Source organism: Vitis riparia, chromosome 3 (genome assembly GCF_004353265.1).
Source record: "Vitis riparia cultivar Riparia Gloire de Montpellier isolate 1030 chromosome 3, EGFV_Vit.rip_1.0, whole genome shotgun sequence".
In the NCBI taxonomy this organism is placed as follows: Eukaryota; Viridiplantae; Streptophyta; class Magnoliopsida; order Vitales; family Vitaceae; genus Vitis; species Vitis riparia.
This window is the reverse complement of record NC_048433.1, coordinates 6,515,639-6,535,673: the sequence shown is the minus strand read 5'-3', so window position 1 is coordinate 6,535,673 and position 20,035 is coordinate 6,515,639. Positions and strand designations below refer to the sequence as shown.

Genomic DNA, 20,035 nt, shown 5'->3' with positions numbered 1-20,035 from the left:
ATGTTGATCTAACTAAAATTCTAACAAAGAAACTATGGATCATTAAATGGAAAATATCTCTATTGGGTCAAGTTTGAACTTATACCAATAGTATATAGCTTCCTAATAAAATTTTATTTATTTATTTATTTTCATTATTATTAATAAAGTTTTAATGTAGAATTTTTACACAAACATTGGGAAAAGTTTTAGAACCATCTTTTATGAAAAAGAAAGATTGTATTTTATTTATTTTGTTTAGTGTTATACAAGTCAAGCCTTATTCATTTTTTCATTCTTTTCCAACATTTAAATTAAATATTATAAGGCCTTTCATGGGGACCCACCGTTATGATTTCATGAGATTCAATCAATGATCCTTTTGTTCTCCATAAAGTGTGATGTTTCTCCTACATTGGAGATTATCTACAATATCATATTCATAACTCTACACTTCTTCCTAACTTCCAACACTATCACATTCATCATTTCTATTTTTTTTAGAATTAAATTATTTTTTCCATGGACATACGTATAAAGAAAATATTCTTCAATTTAATTAGGGCTGCATCTGAAAACTGCTATCTTTCATTGACACCTGTATATAGGGAGACGATAGCTGTTTCTAGACATCATATAATCATATGACCCACATAAAAAGGCCAATTATTTCTTACAATACTACAATTTCTTAATTATAATTCTTGATTTATTACTACTACAACCAACAAATTTGAGATATTTGGTAAAATTGTACATATTTAATTTTTGTCATATATCATGTGCTCACACACTATTCTTTTCATATATATATATATATATATATATATTTGAATTAATCGGTTAAAAATGATGAAAAAAATCCTCATATTTATAAATTTAACATTTCTCATGTTTTTGGTTGAAGAGTAATTCATTTTTTATATAAATGTCTTCGATTATTTAAAGTATTTACAAGTATGTTTTAAAAGAAATTGTTATTTTTATAAAAAAAAAAAAAAATGAGGGCAATTTTATTAAAATAAAGTAAAAAAAGAATAAATGGTTAGATTTTTAAAATTGGATTTCCAATGATCGTCTTAATCAAATAACTCTGGATATTTCAATGATTTTATAAGAAAATATAAATAAAACGTTTGTGTGTGTCTACGGATGCGGCTACACCCATGATAGGGTGGTAACCATGGTCTGGAGCTAAGTAGAGACAATACTTGTTTAAGCTCTTCGAAAAATTAATTCTGCTGATGGAATATGACCTAATTTATTTGTTATGTGGATTCCTTTGTCATTAAGTTATATGTTTTAATTAATAATTATTTAATTTTTATTATTTAAAATTATTTCAATAAAATATTCATTTAAATTTGTTCCTTTTGTTTCTTACATAAAAGAGTTTCTACCCACAATCCAAATTCTAGGAAATCAAAAGATCATTACATCCTTCGTCACTTCATTTAAGATAAAGAGCTTTGTTTTCTTACAATGGAAAAGTACAAGATTTTTTTTTGCTTTTCCACATTTTCTTTCCTTTTTGGATGCTTATATAATGAAAAATTTTAGATCTTTTAATCATATCATTAAGCAGTAAACAATGAAATGAGAATCAATGAATGAATATTAACTTGGTATAGGAAACAATGGAAAAAAAAATCAATGGAGGAATGATAACCTAGCAAGATACAATGAGATGTAGTCTTCTGATCTTATCTAGTAATTTGTTGTAGAACAATGACAAATAATAGAAGGCAAGTGTTATGGTGGTATAATTTAATTTTGAATTACTATTATTTATAATTTTATTATTTTTGGAAAAGAATGTGAATCGATAAATTAGGAAGAAGTTAAGGGTACTGAATCGGTACGTATGTATCCAACTCTTAATCATAATCGATAAATGCATATAGTGAAATCTAAATTGTTGAACGATGGTACAAAACATAAAAGATGACAAATAACTGAAATCTAAATACAAAAAAATGAAACTAAGGTACAAAATTACTTGGTCATAAAACAATGAGACGCAAAATACATAGATGAAATGTGATTGCTCTTGTTTTATAGGCACTAATTCAATAGGCAAAGACCCATAAATTGATTGAAAAAAAAAATAAAATCTACCATCAAGAATGAAAGTAGGGATGAAAATTGAGACATATTCAAAACAAGTTATTTCATCCCATTTATATAAATTGATTCTCATTTCCATTTCAATGAAAAATTTAAATGAGACTTTTTATACTTCACTCACTCCGTTCTGCCCTTATTTAATCTATTTATTTATTATTTTTAAGTTTTTTGAAAATTTAATTACATTAAAATTAAATAATAAAAATTTACATTTAATTATATATATAATTTGACCAACGAGGCAAAACAATATCCAAACTTGCTTAGAATCAACGGCGAATTAAAAAAAAATCATTTCCTAAAGGCAGGTGGATGGGTAGGTAAAAAACCCCCGGTCCAAACGTCATGAAAGCATTAAATTATGTTGAATTTCCTAGGCCTTTCCATGCAACCTATAGTCGAAGTGGGTGTGTTCAACAAGCCCATACTACGATAACGACTCGTATTGAGGTGGCAAAATCCTGCACATTTCCCTACATTTTCCTATCTAAGAATTCGTATACTTGATGTATACCTCAACCCATACCTACCCGAATCCAAAATCCGGGTCGGGTCAATTAAAATCTAACTTAAATAAAGTGTAATTATGATTAAGTTACTAAATAATAAAAACAAAATAAAAGGAGGCGTTATTGATTAACCTGACTTTGTAACGAGCGGAGGTCAAATCGATAAGAAAACGAGTCGGTGTGGAAGGGCAGATCAGGCCAAGTCGACCCGGGCACGTAGCAGTTCGCTCCCATTTTCGGGAGAAATGGATGGAAAATGGAGGAAAGGGGGAGGATAAAAGGACTGGTCCATATCATCAACTAGCCAACCTCTCTTCTCTTCAAACCCTTCGTTTCCCTCTCTTCCTCCTCTGCTTTTCTTGGAAGCTACCGCTGATCTTCCCTCGTAATTCTCCTCGTCTTCCGAATTCTATATATAAACCCACTCTCTGTTTCTCTTCTCCCAAAATATTACCGATCAAATAGGAATTCGGTTCAGGAGTGGGGGCCCATAATTGCATGACGAGCGCATCGGAGCTTTTCTCCAGAAGGTCTCGTCTGGGCCGAGCCGCGCCACCCGCTGATTTCGAGGGGCTTGAATTGCCTGATGACCGGAGTTTTCATTACGTCTCCAATCGTCGCCGTCACCACCATCGCCATGATCCCGATGGCTGCGACCCTCTCCGGCGGGCTCAGCATTTCAGGCACGTCTCCCATCGCGTCCACCGTCCGGTAAGTTTGGGGTTTTTTTTGAATTGTGTTTGTATTGTTGCGTTTTCCTTTTTCTTTTGAAATTCCTAGGTCTTCTTTTATTTCTCTTCATGAATTAGGCTTAGATAATAAAATTTTTACTCCATGTTCGGATTTCTGGAGGAATAAAGCAAGATAAAATCCTGAATCTTGTGATTAACGTTTCCCAAAAATTAAGCATTGACCCCTTTTCAGTTTGGCCTTTTCTTTGCTATTTCAATAATCAGCTGCCAACCCTAATTTTTGTTTATTTTGATTATATACATCAAATTGCTTGGAAATCATTCATTTGTGTTTGGTATAGCAATAACTTCATCAGTGTTTGATATGAAGTGTGGTAACCAGACGATCGATCCAGTAGGCTTATTTAGATTTTATGTCCGCCACTTTGGCTTGTATGCTTAACTTAAAGGGCGCCATAATAATTGCATTAAATTAATTCTTATGAAGACGAATACAGTGGTTGTTGCTAGTTTCACCCAATTGTTCTGGTGGGTCCAGTTTTGATTGGGATAGGCGCGTCAAATTGAATGGGTGTGAATTTTGTTGGGAAACCACAAAGATGAGAGCAGAAATATAAAGAAATGGCTGTAGACAGAAAAAGGGAAAGAGAAGGAAAGAAACAAATGGAAAATGGAGCAAGTGGGCGGAGAAAAAGTGAAAAACTGCGAAACAGATATGCAAGATATGATAGACATCTGGAAAGTTGACATATGCTTACTACCCTTTTTCTTTTTTCTTGGTTCATCTTATGAAACTCTAATGACAAAACCCAATCTTTTACTTTATTATTTGTTTTCTTAACTTGATGTAAATACTATTGTTCCTGTGAAATTATTGTTATTTAAACCCCTAGTAAATGGATTAGTTTTTGATGAGTCAATTCATGCTACTATTATACTTTTATGCTCATCTTTCTGATGGATTTGGCATGCTCAGGAGCGTGAACCGGTTCGGCTGGACCAAGCTACCCATCAGCCCAGTTCTAGCGGCATCAACAGTGTCAGTGCCGATATTTTAAGTGGTATAAGCCACAGGCAGAGATTCACTGGGAGTGACAGGCTTCCTGGAGCTGTGTTGCTTGCAAGGGAAAGACTTCTTGCAAGGTTGAGAGGTGTCCCACTTTCTGGAAACAGGTTGGTTCTCACCTCTGATTGCAAGTTTGGTATTAGTTAACTTTTTCACAAAACTAATATTATCATGTATACTCCCTGATGGTTTCTAGATTAAAATGCCTTCATTTAGCCTAGAAAGTGGTGCAGTGGTGGAGAGAAATAGGATGTGTAATTGTTAGTTTGCTAAGGATTTATTATATGTCAATACTGTTGGGTGGTTGTGTCTTAGTTTCTCTTTAGATGAAATGCAAGCTTTCAGGACACATGCAGCAAATTCTGATCTGCCTTCTTAAGATGTTTGCTGTGATCATTGTTATACAAGCCTGACCTATCAAAAAAAATATTGTTGTACAAACCTGAAATCTTAATTTGATTTTGGACTCACAGTAAGAACCCTGATTGATCTCATATGTCATCTGGAGATATCATTGGATGACGTTAAAATTGGTTGGACCTCAGTGCACTTATTAGAGTGATAATTTAACCCCTTAAATCCCCTATCTTTTGCAAATTGGAAGCTGGAGAAGACCATGAACCAGAGTGATGAAATACTGGAATATTTTGAGAAATAAGAAAGCCTTTTAATTAAATATAATTATTGATAAATATGAAGTATCACTTTGTTATTAAGCTAATGAAAATACAAGTCCTATCATGCAATGTGTTTTATGCTTAAATTCATTCTTTAAATTATTAACGATGGGTTTCCCAGTCAAGATTGTGCTGGCTATTATTTGAATTCCTAATAAGTCCTTGTTGAACAATTTCTGAATGTTAGTTGCTGTGAACTACTACAGCACCGCCTACTACTGTTGTTGTTTCTTTAATTTATGGTTTGTGAATGGTAAACTCTTTTTTTTCAAAAGAAATAAAGGGGGTTTTGGCTAGACATGAGCCTATTGTTCTGGTGACATTTCTTGGCTACTTTCAAACATTTTCCATAATAGGAATTGTTTCTCTAAATAGATGATTGGACCATGAGGCACATTAGTTTCTTTCTAAGACATCCTTTTCACCATGCCCATCTCTGAATGCAAATGTATGCTACCACTTGTGTTGAATGTTAGGTAATGACCCAATTTGTTTGTCTTTTTGTTTAGGCGAATCAGCAGACCTTCATTAGACTTCCACCTTGATGATTTCACATTTGGTGATGACTTCAGGCTCATAGACGTGGGGGACTGGAGCACTGGGTGGTTGACAGGAGGCACTCCCTCTTCTGATTTGAACTCTGTAACAATGCTGCCACCTTTAATGCGAGAACCAAGCAAAAGGAAGCCACCTGGACTCACTCAGGAAGCCCTGGACTCCTTGCACCGAGCGGTGTTCAGCAGAGCAGAAGGTGCAGAAGAAGGGATGTCAAGAGCGTCACGGGACTGTTCTATATGTCTGGATGGTTACAGGGAAGGAGACAAACTGACATGCTTACCTTGTGGGCATAAGTTCCATTCTGCCTGCCTGGATCCATGGGTTCGTACTTGTGGGGACTGTCCATACTGTCGCAGTGTTATAGATATAAGCTCGTAAATAGCCGCAGAACCATAAACAGGACGGGAAGTCCTCACCTGAGTTTTGTGAATCAGGGGTTTTTCTTAGATTGTGGTTTAAGTTTTGGGAGTTGACCAAATTAGGGAAATGCATTGTAATTTTACCATGTACTGTTGTTGTTTTGTCGTGAGCGACTTTTAACTTCAAACACCTGTTCATGTTGTTTACTTCCCTAGTCGTGTAGCACAAACATGGCACATGTGGCTACTTTTTTAGATCAACTGTACGCTTCTTCAAACCGATTAAAGATTATCAATTTTTTGTGTTTTTGAGATGGCCTTTTTCACAAGCGGATACGAACATTTCGCATTGATTATGATGCTCACTCAGTATTTTGATAATGCTTCAATGGTATAAATTCATTACCCATGGTATCAAATTGGACAGGCTCTCTACTGTGGGCACGACCATCTTCTTTTCATAATTTTGTCTTCCACCCTAACAAAAAGGGGTCATGGTTTGGACAACTTTTGACCCTAAATGGGGATGCCTTTATTTAAGCAACACGATTTCATAGCTTGTAGTGGTGTCTATTGAATAAAATATCTGAGGGTATACCAATGATATCAAATTTGACGGTGTCTTATAAATAGGAGAATAAATATCAAAATTGGTGGTGTCTTACAAGTACAAGAATGAACCTAACCTAATGAAAGTGATAGGAGAAATGAAAATGAACTAAACCTAATGAAAGTGATAGGAGAAATGAAAATGGTTGTTTGATTAAAAATATAGTTAAAAATCTATTTTTTTTGTTGTAAAAATAATAATTTCTTTTTAATATTAAAGGGTAGTTCAGGTGGTCCGACCTTAGGTTTGCTCCTCAATGGTCAATGGTCATCCGTTTAAGTCTTATCAAAGCTATTGGAGGCTTATCCGATCCTTAACTTCAGACCCTATGAGATTAGTCGAGGTGTGCATAAATTGGTATGAGCATCCACTTTATAAAATAAAAAAAATTCTTTTCAAATAAACTAATAAATAATTAAAATAATAAAGAATATTTATATAAAAAATAAATTAATTTTTAAGTAAAACCATAAGAGAGATTAGATTTTACCTCCTTTAACTAATTAATTCAAATAAAAAAAAACTAAATATAGAAGCAAGGGTCATTACCATTCGATAGAAAAAGAAACAAAATCATACAAAGATATGAACGGATCGTAATCATTAATCACTCTTTATTCCACAATTACGTATCATCGAAAAGAAAGAGAGAGAGAGAAAGAGAGTAAAATTGGTGACCCCAGAAAAGGGTCTTAAAGCTTGTGCTTTAGCCTTTAACCCCACATCCTTTCCTTCTCTCTTAAGCATTCTTCCCTTTTAATGTAAAGCAACATCCATTTGCCTAAAAGTAATGCAAGAAATCAAAGCTAAACATGCCCAAAACCGCGTTAATCCCTTCCCAAATTCATCACCAATATATATATAGCCATTTGATTAAAAAGATCAATAAAAATCCAATTTTAATTTTTTTATCTTATTTTAATAAAAATGATCTCATTATTTTCATATAAAAATAACATTTTAAAAATTAATATATAAATACTTGAAATAATAAAAAATATTTACATAAAAAAAATTTACTTAAAAAAAACATAAAATAAGTTAAATTCACAATTTAAGATCATTTCACCTCTTTTAATCAAATATGTAATTTTAATTAATTAACAATTTTTTTACTTTTTATTTTTATTTTTATTTTTTTAACTACAATTAAAAAAGTCAAGACAACCCACTTACAAACAACAGGAATTTCGCTGTAATACCACGCCTTCATTGAATTCAGGTCAAATATTTTGCTTTTTTGGTTTTATTTGGTTTTTTATTTTATTTTATTTTATTTCAGTTAATTTTTTTTGTTAGTTGTTTAAAATTTAAATCCCACGCGGAGGGAGGACTCGCTGGTCTTTTTCTCAAACGCGTCATCTCCTTCCCGCAGACTCCTCTTTTTCTATCTTCTTCAACCCATTACACATTTACACCCAGGAATTCAACAAAATACAGAACAGTTTTTTATTTTCTCTGTGAGATAGAAAAGGTTTTCTAGAGAGAGGGAGAAGGAGAGGGAGAGCAAGAAGATGATGTTGCGTTCGTGCTTATGCAGACCTCTGGAGAGGTGTTTTGGGAGAAGGGGCGGCGATGGACTCATGTGGAACATGGACCTCAAGCCTCACGCCTCTGGGGACTTCTCCATCGCAGTCGTTCAAGCCAATTCTTCTCTTGAGGATCAGGGTCAAGTGTTCACGTCGCCCTCCGCCACCTACGTCGGTGTCTACGACGGCCATGGCGGCCCTGAAGCTTCTCGATTTGTTAATAAACATCTATTCCCTTATCTCAACAGTACGCCTATTTAAACCCTAATCTTTCGGTGTACTGTTTGGTTATGTTATGTGTGTAATGTTTGTTTTTCGATGCAGAATTTGCCTTGGAGCAGGGAGGGTTGTCGGCGGATGTGATAAAGAAGGCGTTTAATGCGACGGAGGAGGAGTTTCTACATGTGGTAAAGAGGTCGTTGCCGGCTCGGCCGCAGATTGCATCGGTGGGGTCCTGTTGTCTAGTTGGTGCGATTTCGAATGGTGTACTGTATGTAGCGAATCTAGGGGACTCGAGGGCGGTTCTTGGGCGGAGAGCTTCGGAGGGAAGGAAGAATCCGGTGGTGGCAGAGCGTTTGTCGACGGATCATAATGTTAGTGTTGAGGAAGTAAGGAGGGAGGTTGAGGCGCTTCACCCGGATGATTCGCATGTTGTGGTTTATACGCGTGGTGTTTGGAGAATTAAGGGCATTATACAGGTAAAATGGGCTTATTCTTATTGACTCGTTTCGTTTGTTTAGAATCAAGCTTCCACTGATTAAAATTTGTTTACTTTAGGTAAGGTCTGGAATCCATTACCAGTCAATTTGAAATTTCTATTGATTTCTTAGGTTTTTGGGGATTGTTTGATATCCAGTGTTTGGTTTTGTGATAATGGCTGAGCCTCTAGACCCTCATGGCGATTTCGATGTAAAATAGTTGCAACTATTATTTCCTGCACCCTCCGCTGGTTTATCAGGTTATAAGTTTGTTTCATTTGGTAGTTTATTGTGTTGGGAATTTGAGTCTGGGGGTTTTTGTTTGCAGTTCTCTGCTTTCTATAGCAAGTGTTTGTTTCGTATTCTCATGTTATTCCTTTCGGATGTCATGGGCCATTTCTTCAATGTGAAATTTTATGTTTGCATATGTAGGAAGTTGATTGTGGGGTTATAGATTGGGAAACAATCAGAGGCAGAGAGGGATTACAGCATGTGTGTGGTTGATCTCATATTCTAAAGATTGCATTAGACTATGCTAAGTGGTGTTTGCAAATCTGTTTATGCATCTTCCATGAAAATTTGTACTCTTTTCTACTTAAGACAGCGTGTCATGCTGGCCAAGTAGTTTACAACTCTGCCCGTTGTTCCGACAAGGAAATCTAGGCATTTTGTTAGATACAAATAAAGGTTGTGCAGGCGTTAAACTACTAAGACTGTAATTGTGGTTAGGTTTTGTAGATAATGTCGGTGTTCTAACTTGGTATTGAAAAGTGGCAATCCCATTCTGGTTTTCTCATGTACTATTGTGGTTCCTGGCTCATGTATCCTTGCCATTGTTGCATCTCTTTCACCCTGAAAAAATTCATTACTGAACTCTGGTATCATGTATCTTCACTTCATGTTGTGCCATAGTTTAGAAATCTTTTTTGCAGCAAAAATTATGCCTGTGCTGCAAACATGATTAGAGCTTTGGTTCATGATGTGTAAAGCAGTAACCTACAAGAAAAGGAAAAAGCTTCCGTCTTTGCATGATAAGTAGCATACCATGAAACCAGCATTTTAGAAACTGGGAGCGAGTTCAGCATTTCAGCTAGTCACTGAAACTACTAAAGCAAAGAAGCTAAATAGAATTAACAGTAACAGTAGGATGAAAAATATCAGGGAAAATGCATGATATGAACTACTATTTATTAATTTATCCATGTTCTTCATCACTATTGACAAGCATAAATCCCTTTATGGATATTTTTTGTTTATATTATCTGTTTAATTTTGCTTTCTTTTAGCTTTATAAAAGATGTCTATTTTGCATCCTACACAGTAGTCAAATCTATTCTGAAAGGGGCTATATATTCCCCTTTATCCATTAATACTCTTGCAGGAATCACATGCTTTGCCTCTTAGTCCAATCACCTCATGCAGCTTAAATCAAAAGTAGTATATCTGTGTGCATGTGATGTACATGAAGCCTCCTAAAATTTAATACTATAATAATGTGACTCCAGCGACAAATATTTATTCCTCTTCCTTGGCATCTTGGCAATCCAGAAGACCCGATTCCCCTGTCAACTGCAAGGAATCAATTTTGAGTTCCTCCTCTATGACATTAATATAGCATGTGATGTTTGATTTTTTTTCCCCTTTGTAGGAATCCAAGTGAATAGGTTCCTCATGAATGCTGTTACTTTACTTCCAATGTTCAACAGCTTATCCATATGGACATGTGACTGAAGATGCTAATCTAAACACCTTTTTCCTTTTTCAGGTTTCAAGGTCTATTGGTGATGTTTATTTGAAGAAACCCGAGTTTAACAGGGACCCGATTTTCCAGCAATTTGGAAATCCTGTCCCTTTGAAACGTCCTGTAATGACAGCAGAACCCTCAATCCTAATTAGAAAGCTTCTGCCACAAGACTCATTCCTAATATTTGCGTCAGACGGTCTATGGGAACAACTGAGTGATGAAGCAGCAGTAGAGATTGTCTTCAAAAACCCAAGAGCTGTGAGTGCCCCATCTGTTGACCTTTTTTTCTTATACTATTTATTTATTTATTTATGGTCGTCTTGGCTCAACCCCACAATTTCAATTTGTCTATCCCAGTTTGTCCACTAATTTAGTTCCTGCTACTGCCATTGATGCCAATTCTTACCTTCCATTTGATTGGATGCTAGGAAAATGGAATGTTTGGGTTTCACTTTTGACTGCATCCTAAGGTGCCAACAATACAATTCATGAACAAAATACCATTGATCTTTTGAAATTTGTTTCGTGTGATAGAACACAATCAATTATTACAATTGCAACCAGAGCAGAATGAATCACCCCTAGAATGCTCTTTGGTAGTGTTTTGCAGAATCCATGACATGATTTCATTTTGATCCTGATACACGCAGGGAATAGCTAAGAGATTGGTGAGAGCTGCACTTCATGAGGCTGCAAAGAAGAGGGAGATGAGTTACCAGGACATCAAGAGAATAGAAAAAGGAATAAGGCGCCATTTCCATGATGACATCACTGTGATCGTGATCTATCTGGATCACCACAAGGGCTCCAGTAACAGACGACCTAAGCACAGTACTGTTAACGGCACCACCAACGCACCTACTGACATCTTCTCGCTTAAAGCCCATGCAGGGGATGAGGATCTGCTGCATACCTTTTCATGAGCAAACAAACCCAAGTAGGGGGCAAGCACACTGACTCTGTTGTGGTAAATGTTATTAATTATACAATAATCAAAGACACTGCGAAGAGGTGAATTGGTGCCGGAGCAGCCAGGCAGTTGGGAGCCACGAGAAGAAATTTTGTAGATAAATGAGTCACTGATGGATGCTGATAGGTGGAGGCTAATCCGTACACTTTGCCATAGATTTTTTTTTTTCAAAATTATAGTTGTAATCTTCTTTCCTCTTATTCTCTCTTGGTTATTGTATGTGATTGTTACCTTTGTCAATTGAATACATAACAGATTCTCTTCATACATAGTGCATTGATGGTGTCATGTTTTGACGGAGTCATCCTTGGTTGCAGTTGGACCCCTGGATTTTGACCCGATCATAATGGGGTACAGTTTTTGGATTTTCATAGGGCAGTGAGAAGACTTGAGCAATGACTTCCAGCATGACATAATATTATTAATTTTTATCTTTTGGCCAAACATATCCACGAAAACAAAAAGGGACAATTGTGTTTTGATCAGTTGGGCTTAAAAATTAAGGTTACTCTATCATTTACATAATTGATGAAAATGACATAAGATATCAAAATACCAAAATACTTATTAACCTTTCACATAAGTTTTTTTTGTCTTTATTACACCATTATTCATAAACCATAATAATTCTATTTTAACCATTTAAATTTTTCATTGTTTTTTAAAACTTTTTTTTTTATATAAATAATTGAAAATCAACATTATTTTCTATTTTAAATTATAAATAAAAAAAATAAAAAATTTTATTTTTACTTATAATAAGAGTAAAAAGATTCAATATCTTTAAAAAAGAAAAAACAAAACAAAAAATTGAAATTTGCACTCACTGTGTGCCTATGTAGGGATTAAGGGTATCTTAGGGATTAATGAAGGATAATATCCTTCAACTTAATTTTTATATTTTATTTGTATCTTGTGTTTAAATGTGCATTATATATGGATCTTTGGTCAGTTTTTGGGCCGAGCTGAGCCCAAAACACAATTCTTCCAAACAAAAATGAATTACCATCAGTCTTCAACGATAATATGTATGGAAAATTATGTGGACATCCCGGGGTATTTGATAATTATAGTTTAGTCCCCCAATTTTATGAAATTACACTGACGTTCCTTGTTAGAGTTTGTTAGCTAACAGGATTAATGTCTAGTAAAATCTCATAAACACCCTCTTAGTTAAATGACAACATTTTGCATCTAGAGAGAAAGACAAAGTGGTGTTTCAAATTCGTGAACAGTCAAAGAACAAGTCATTTGATATCAGTTTGAAGTAGGGATGACAACGGGACGGGTTTTTTCGGATACCTGCCCCGCCTCGCCTCGCCCCTAATGGGACGGGGTTAAAATTTATTAAACGGGTTTGAGATGGGTATGAGATTTTTTTTTTAAACCCAGGGCGGGTTCGGGTATTGCCCCATCCTGCCCCGTTTACATATAAAATTAATTTAAAATTTTAATTTGATTTAATTTTAAAATTAATTTAATTTAAAATTTCATTTTACTATTTTTAATATATAGATAATAATAAATTTTTTTAATAAAATAAGTTATAAAAAATATAATAATTTTATTATTTATAAAATATATTTATTTTAATGTAATTAAAATTTTTAAAGTAATTAAAAAAAAAAAATAAACGGGGCGGGACGGGCGGGTATGGGATAATTTTTTAAATGAGACGGGGATGGGAATTGGTTTTGCTAAATCGGGCAGGATTGGGATGGGGGCAACCCATCCCGAACCCGTCCCGTTGCCATTCCTAGTTTGAAGAGCTACTGTAGTTGAGGTTGTGTTCCCAACACAATCTTCAGAAGCTGGTGGAAGGTCACATGTGACAGAAGTGAGGCCTGATCAAGATATATTTGAAGATGAAGTTGGGCTTTCCGTGAAGCCCATTGGGCATGGGTTTGTTGGTGGCGGAGGACCAAATACTAAGGGTGGGATTGACTCGAAAGGGGAAGATACCATAGGGTTTAAGAGTGATGAGAGGAAAATGAACCATAAAGCCCCGGAAGATGCGGAGTGTGAGATTAAGGATGAGGATGCAGAGGTGATAATGATGGGTGAGATGTCTATAAAGATTTTGTGGATGATTGGGAATTAAGTTGTTTGTGAGGGCCAAGAATTTGGCATAAGTGAGGATTATACTGACATTGAGTGGTGTCCAGCTAGTCATGTAGCGGAGATTTCATAGAGTGATCAACAATCATTGGATAACGGAGAATACGGGAAACTTCCCAAAAAATTTGAAGAAAAATGCAAGAGAAAGAAAATATAAAGAAAAAGTAGAACGAAAGAAAAAATGAAGAAAAATAAAAAAATAAATTAAAAGTTTATAAATTTTCTTTTTGTTATTTTAAACTCATTTTATTTATTTTAACTCATCAATATAAAAATTAAATAATTTAAAAATATATAAGTTTTTAATTAGTTTTAATTATATTTGATTTTATTTGATATTTTTCATAGAACAATCATGAAAAAATCATTTTCTTTTACATTTTTTTTTATTTCTTTAGTATTTTCTAGGAACCAAACATAACCTTATAGGGTATGAGTCGCATAACAACATTGGGGTATATGGGCAATTCGAGCTGAGGAAATGAAAATACTAAAGTAGCTAGTTTTGATGACATAAACAAAGGAGTTAAAAGGGAGACATATAATGTGATTGAAGGAGAAAAGATAAATTTGAAAAAGGATTAGTTATTTGGAAATTTCCTTAAGTTTAGAGAATTGATGTTTCTCCTATCGTTAATGGGGTGACATACATGATTAAGACATAGACAAGGTGACAATTGTGTGAGAATTTCAAAAAATTTGATTTTGATATTTGAATGGACAAACACAAAATAAAGGGAAAGCTAAAAAAGATCTTAACAGGGTGACATACATGATTAAGATATAGACAAGGTGACAATTGTGTGAGAATTTAAAAAAATTTGATTTTGAAATTTGAATGGACAAACACAAAATTAAGGGGAAAGCTAAAAAAGATCTTAACATGAAATTGGTTGGAACGAGGAAAGAATGGAGAGGAAAGAAAGATGTAATTTTATAAGGCAAAATGGAAGATAAGTAAGAATGCTTTAAGCATACACTAAAGTTGTTAGGATGACAAATCCTAAATCTTAACTGAAGATCAATGGTGACGGGTAAACTTCAAAATTTGATTTTAATCAAAATAAATATTTTGTAAAATTTAATAAAAATATTAATTTCTTTTTTATTTAAAAAATATTCAATAAAATTTGTTTTCTTGACACAAAATTTTATTTTATTTATTTTACAAAATAATTGTTTTATCAAATTAGTAACAAGTTCTATATTGTTTATACAAATATATATTTTTTAACGAATAATACACATACATGCTCGGCCGCACCTTTCAAATTATCAATTTCGTCACTTCTAATTTTTCTTAAGTCAAGTCAATCGTTGCATAGACCAAGGTAGATTAGAAATGATACAATGAGATTTTGAAAAAAAAGTACAATACTTTCAAAAAATATTTTCTAAAATATTTTCAACTATTATCAAATCTATAATAACACTACTTGATGAAGCAACCATAAATATAGTATTAAAGTTGCTCTTTTCAAGAAAACCAAAAGAAAAATGGGATTTATGTTCTATAGAATCATAGTTGCAGGTCTCATGGTGAATTAGAGGCCTAATAGCTCCCAATTGCTTTCAAGGGTCTTTTACTCACCTTCTTGGATGAAGTACGATTAAAATACACCTATAGACTTGTCATTACTTAGTCCTAAGTTCAAACACAAAACCTAACTACTTATCCATGCCCTTAACTATAGAGTTTTCAACTCGATCATAACTCATACAAGTCTCAGTGCAAATGAAGTAGTTTTGAACAAACAAAATATTGCCAACCTAACTCATACAAGGCAGAGGAGTACAGAAAAACACAAATGAAGCTCAAGAATTCAGCACCGGTGAAACAAAGAAATCAACAATCAAGACTCACCTGCCATGAAAACTGACTCAATGGCCTTCATAACTTGACGAGCAAACTAGCATTCTTGTAATATCCCACATCAAGAAGGAAAAAGAAGTTTCATGAGAGCCACGAGCAGTGGTTGGGAGCAAACCATTACAAATGACATCAGAACTAATCCTGTGGGACACGACATGTTAGGAGAACCCTTTTGAGTTTAGAACAGACAATATTTATGTGAAACTACTTTAAGCACTTCTACATGTTTAGAAGAAAATCTAATCATCCCAGCAGTCATGGGCCTTTCCATCCTTCAAGCCTGTCATTATGGAGTTCAGGAGAAGAATTAGTCCTCCAGGCTTCATATTGTATACTTCCTCAAAAGCTTTAGCTGACTCACTGTTCTGCACCTAGACATAATTCCTGATAGAAACAAACCAGTAAGCCAAGAATTGAAAATGATGGTATGAGAAAAAAAAAAAATTAATGCATTTGAGGAGATTGGTTTGATAGCATACATCTCCCACTCAGGGAACACAAAGTTCAAACAAGAAATTATGTAGTGTGCACAGCATCAAAACAAATTTCATGGAACATGTCTACTGAATCAGCTGTATGAAAAAATCAACCAGTATGGTTTCGTCTATTTATTTTAATCTTATATTTTGAACCTCAGGCAATTGAATCCATGTTGCACAGTCAATAGTGAAAGAAGATGGAATATTTCGCCCTTACCAAAACATCGGTGGTTGTTTCTTTTTTTTTTGTCACCAACATGTGCACCTGGGTCAGGAACAGTTGATTTAGGACAATCTTCGATGTTAAATTGAGGATAGGAACCCAACTTTTGCAGCACCTCCCGTGACAATCCTATAGGCTATGTTTGGTTCCCGGAAAATTTGAGGGAAAATGCGAGGGAAAGAAAATACAAAGGAAAAGTAGAAGGAAAGAAAAAGTGAAGGAAAATAAAAAAATAGATTAAAAGTTGATAAATTATTTTTTTTGTTACTTCAAACTCATTTTATTTATTTTAACTCATCAATATAAAGATTAAATAATTTAAAAATCCATAAGTTTTTAATTAGTTTTAATTATATTTGATTTTCTTTGATATTTTTCATAGGACAACCAAACATGAGAAAATCATTTTCTTTAGTATTTTGTTTTTCCTTTGTACTTTCCGGGAACCAAACATAGCCATAAAGTTGGGACAGGCTTCAATGACTATGCATGACAGAGTGTTGATAGCAGAAGCAGCTGCCTGAAGGATCCACTTGGGCAAAGTCCTCAACCTTGGTAACTTCACAATCACCTAGAGCTTGAGACTCTTCAAGCCTGGAACGTTGCCATCATCACCATCCAGCAAATCAAGTGTCCCACAATCATCGATTCTCAGAATCTTTAAAGCAGATAGGTGTCTGACGCCACATGGCAGAGAAACCAAACTTGGACATCTGTGAATGAACAATGTTCCAAGGGCAGTGAAGGTTTCCCTCCCTCCAAACAGAGATTTCAAATTGACACATCCTACAACCCCCAAATATCTGAGAAACTTAAAGGAATTCAACGCAGGCAAAGCCTCCTCTTTCGTGGATATTTCCAAATGCCTCAGGTTGATCATAAGCTCCATACCTTTTGGCAAATTTGAAAGTTCTGAACATCCTCCAAGCATCAATGCACGCAAATTCTTCAACCGGGAAATGGAATCAGGGAGTTTCATGATCCTATCATTCCTCTTTAAACTGAGAAATCTCAGATGTTTTAGACTAGTAATGGACTCTGGCAGTGCCTCAAATCTTGAATCACTCAAATCGAGCACCTGCATTGATTTGAACCTCTCAATGCAAGTATTGACAATTGATTCACTATTGAGCCCCACTCCATCGACTGGGAACAAAATGGTTTGAACATCAGTCAGCTTCCCTAAAAAATTTAGAACTTGCTGTTCATGCCCTGACCAATCTTCATCAGAAAACGACACATGTCGGATCTTTCTGGAGATATTTTTTGCAGTAAAAGTCAGCATAATGTTCTCTTGCTGTGCCAGGGACGCTGCAAGATCATGTACAAGATCGTGAATTCTAAAACTGAAACAAGCCCCATGCTCTCTTTTTTCAAAATCTTGAAAGAAGGATCTCTCCAATAATTCCTTGATGTACTCCTCGCCAATATCTTCCATCTCTTTATCACCTTGATTTGATATTGCTTTTATCAAGTCATGCATAATCCACAGCTGAACCAGATCATCACTACGAATTTCAGAATTTTTTGGGAAGATTGAACAAAAAGTGAAGCAGGGTTTTAAGTGAGATGGCAACTTTTCATAACTCAACTTCAGCGCTGGTAAATGCTCTAAGCTCCATATTCCATTATCTCTCACAGATGTCCAATCCTCTGTCTCCTTTGCAGAATACATTAAGTTTCCCGACATTCTCACTTGTATAGGAATTCCTCCACATTTCTCCACAACTTGGTACCCAAATTCCATTAGATTTGAAGACTGTCCTTCTAGCCTTTCTACACATGCGTGTTCCAGAAACAAAGACCAGCTCTCCTCAGGAGGAAGAGGGCTCAATACATACGTCTGAATAGTACCCATTATCGGTCCGACCCCTATCTTACGAGTAGTCACGACGATTTTACTCCCACGACCACCACCCATTAGCAAGGCTCTCAGCTTAAGCCATTTTTCGCGATCTCTATTCCATACGTCATCCAGGATGATCAAGAACCTTTTCCCATCTAGGATACGTCTTAGACGAGTTTGCAATTCATCTAAGGTTAAATTGCCACACTTTTCACCAGTTGCAGAATAAATCATTTCCTTAATTATCTTCGTGATATTAAAGCTTTCTGAGACATAAACCCACATTCTTTTTTGAAAATGTGTAGCTATCTGTACATCATCATACACCCATCTAACCAGAGTTGTCTTGCCTATACCTCCAACTCCAACAATGGGAAGGACAGAAACATTCTCACCATCTCCTGAATGCATCAAGAGCTGGATAATATTTTTCTTCTCCTGGTCTCTCCCAATAATATCTGTAGCACCAATAGAGAATTGCGCCATCCCCCTCTTCCTGGGCTTCACATACATGTCTACATGTCTGGGTCTCACATGCATATCTACAACTCTTTTAGCATACACAGTGGAATTAGAATTTGGCTTTTGATATGCAATCTTCTCTACCTTCATCCTGACCTCCTTGATGTGGGAAATCGTGGATGCAAGTGAATTTGATCTTGAGAACAAACTGCATACCTCTCTTTTAATGCTCCCAGGCCTGGTCCTTTGTGCCGCTTTTCTCCCTAAAACTTCGAGCTGCAATTCATCCATCAAACTTGGCATAGAGTCCATAGCCTGCGTGATGTCGTACAGCCAAATTCCGAGCTCAGAGCCTTCCGTTTTCTGTGTGGGTTGCCCCTCAGCTACTAAGACCAGGTCTTGGATGGTGGACAAGGTGGCTCGAAGCAGTTTTAGCTCGCTTCCGACGTCCAATACCTTTTCGAGGCCAATTCCTTGGGCTAAGAGGGAGTCTAACTTCTCCAAAACCAGGTCTGGTACCACATGTTCAAGTGATTCGGCCATAATGCTACAATACCAGAGGTCAACCAGAGAGAGGATGTTGTTGCATATCGACCGCCACTACCATTTCATTCATGTCCGGGCTACAATTACGGGAACCAGTCAATTTTCACAATTTTATTAAATTGATAAATTTCAATAAGAACAAAGATTCAATCATATTAGGTTAGGTTCACACGCCTATCGAATTGACTCAGACAAAATAGATCTCATCTAATTGATCATTTGAATGGTGGCACCAAAAATGCTAAGGTGCAAAAGTTATACTTATCAAACTCCACATCTGAGCAGATGAATGGATGTGGTAAAATCTATAATAATAGTAGATGGTATAAAGAAATGGTACCATGATATAAAAGTACCAAGCAAAGTTGTGATTTTACGTACCTTAATTTGATGGTGTCTTTTGATACAATACCAAAAAAAGTACTATCCCGCGACTTAATCAAACCCTTCTCATTACAGGATTTTGACTGCATATGTATCATGCTTCTTAATGTCCAACTTACTATTTTGAGAATCTCATCAAATGGATTGAATCATACAATTGGACTAGTCTGAGCCATTGATTGGACCCATTACTGGTTCAACTCCTATTTTTTGGGCTCTACTATTGGAATTTCATATATCTTTAATAATGTTTAAAAATAAAAAGATAAAATATTTTTAATTTTAATTATTTATATAATTTTTAGCTTTTTATAATTATTTTTTACATGGACATTTACTATTTGACCATGATTGAACCATGGATTCAACTAATAACCAAGGGTGACAATTTGTATTGGTGGGTCGCGTTCGTATCATGTCAAAGCTTAGATATTCTCCTATATAGATTAACCCAATCCGACATGAATAATAATCATGTTTAAAATATAAATCCAAGTACTACATAATTATTAAACAAACAATATGTTGTGTAACCCATTTTACTCATTTAATACTTAAATCCACTTATTTAATAATTAGTCAAAAT

The 20,035-nt window shown here is 35.1% G+C and overlaps 3 protein-coding genes across 4 annotated transcripts; 2 read left to right on the top strand and 1 right to left on the bottom strand.

Annotated features, from left to right (window-relative positions):
* The first annotated feature begins 2,786 nt into the window (after positions 1 to 2,786).
* LOC117911829 (probable E3 ubiquitin-protein ligase RHY1A) lies at positions 2,787 to 6,281 on the top strand. 2 transcript variants are annotated; one of them, XM_034826251.1, is made up of 3 exons: positions 2,787 to 3,326; positions 4,284 to 4,480; positions 5,623 to 6,281. In XM_034826251.1, the coding sequence occupies exons 1-3, from the start codon at positions 3,114 to 3,116 to the stop codon at positions 5,984 to 5,986; spliced, it is 774 nt and encodes a 257-aa protein (XP_034682142.1). In that variant the 5' UTR covers positions 2,787 to 3,113; the 3' UTR covers positions 5,987 to 6,281. The 2 variants fall into 2 exon arrangements, with proteins under 2 accessions (XP_034682142.1, XP_034682141.1); XM_034826250.1 differs by having other exon boundaries at positions 2,788 to 3,326; positions 5,560 to 6,281.
* A 1,677-nt stretch (positions 6,282 to 7,958) lies between these two features.
* Positions 7,959 to 11,786, top strand: LOC117911672 (probable protein phosphatase 2C 63). Its single transcript, XM_034826076.1, has 4 exons — positions 7,959 to 8,353; positions 8,431 to 8,804; positions 10,570 to 10,806; positions 11,199 to 11,786. The coding sequence occupies exons 1-4, from the start codon at positions 8,092 to 8,094 to the stop codon at positions 11,469 to 11,471; spliced, it is 1,146 nt and encodes a 381-aa protein (XP_034681967.1). The 5' UTR covers positions 7,959 to 8,091; the 3' UTR covers positions 11,472 to 11,786.
* A 4,996-nt stretch (positions 11,787 to 16,782) lies between these two features.
* Positions 16,783 to 19,062, bottom strand: LOC117911647 (putative disease resistance protein RGA3). Its single transcript, XM_034826051.1, has one exon. It carries the CDS (start codon positions 19,060 to 19,062, stop codon positions 16,783 to 16,785), a length of 2,280 nt encoding a protein of 759 aa, XP_034681942.1.
* Between the last annotated feature and the right edge of the window lie 973 nt (positions 19,063 to 20,035).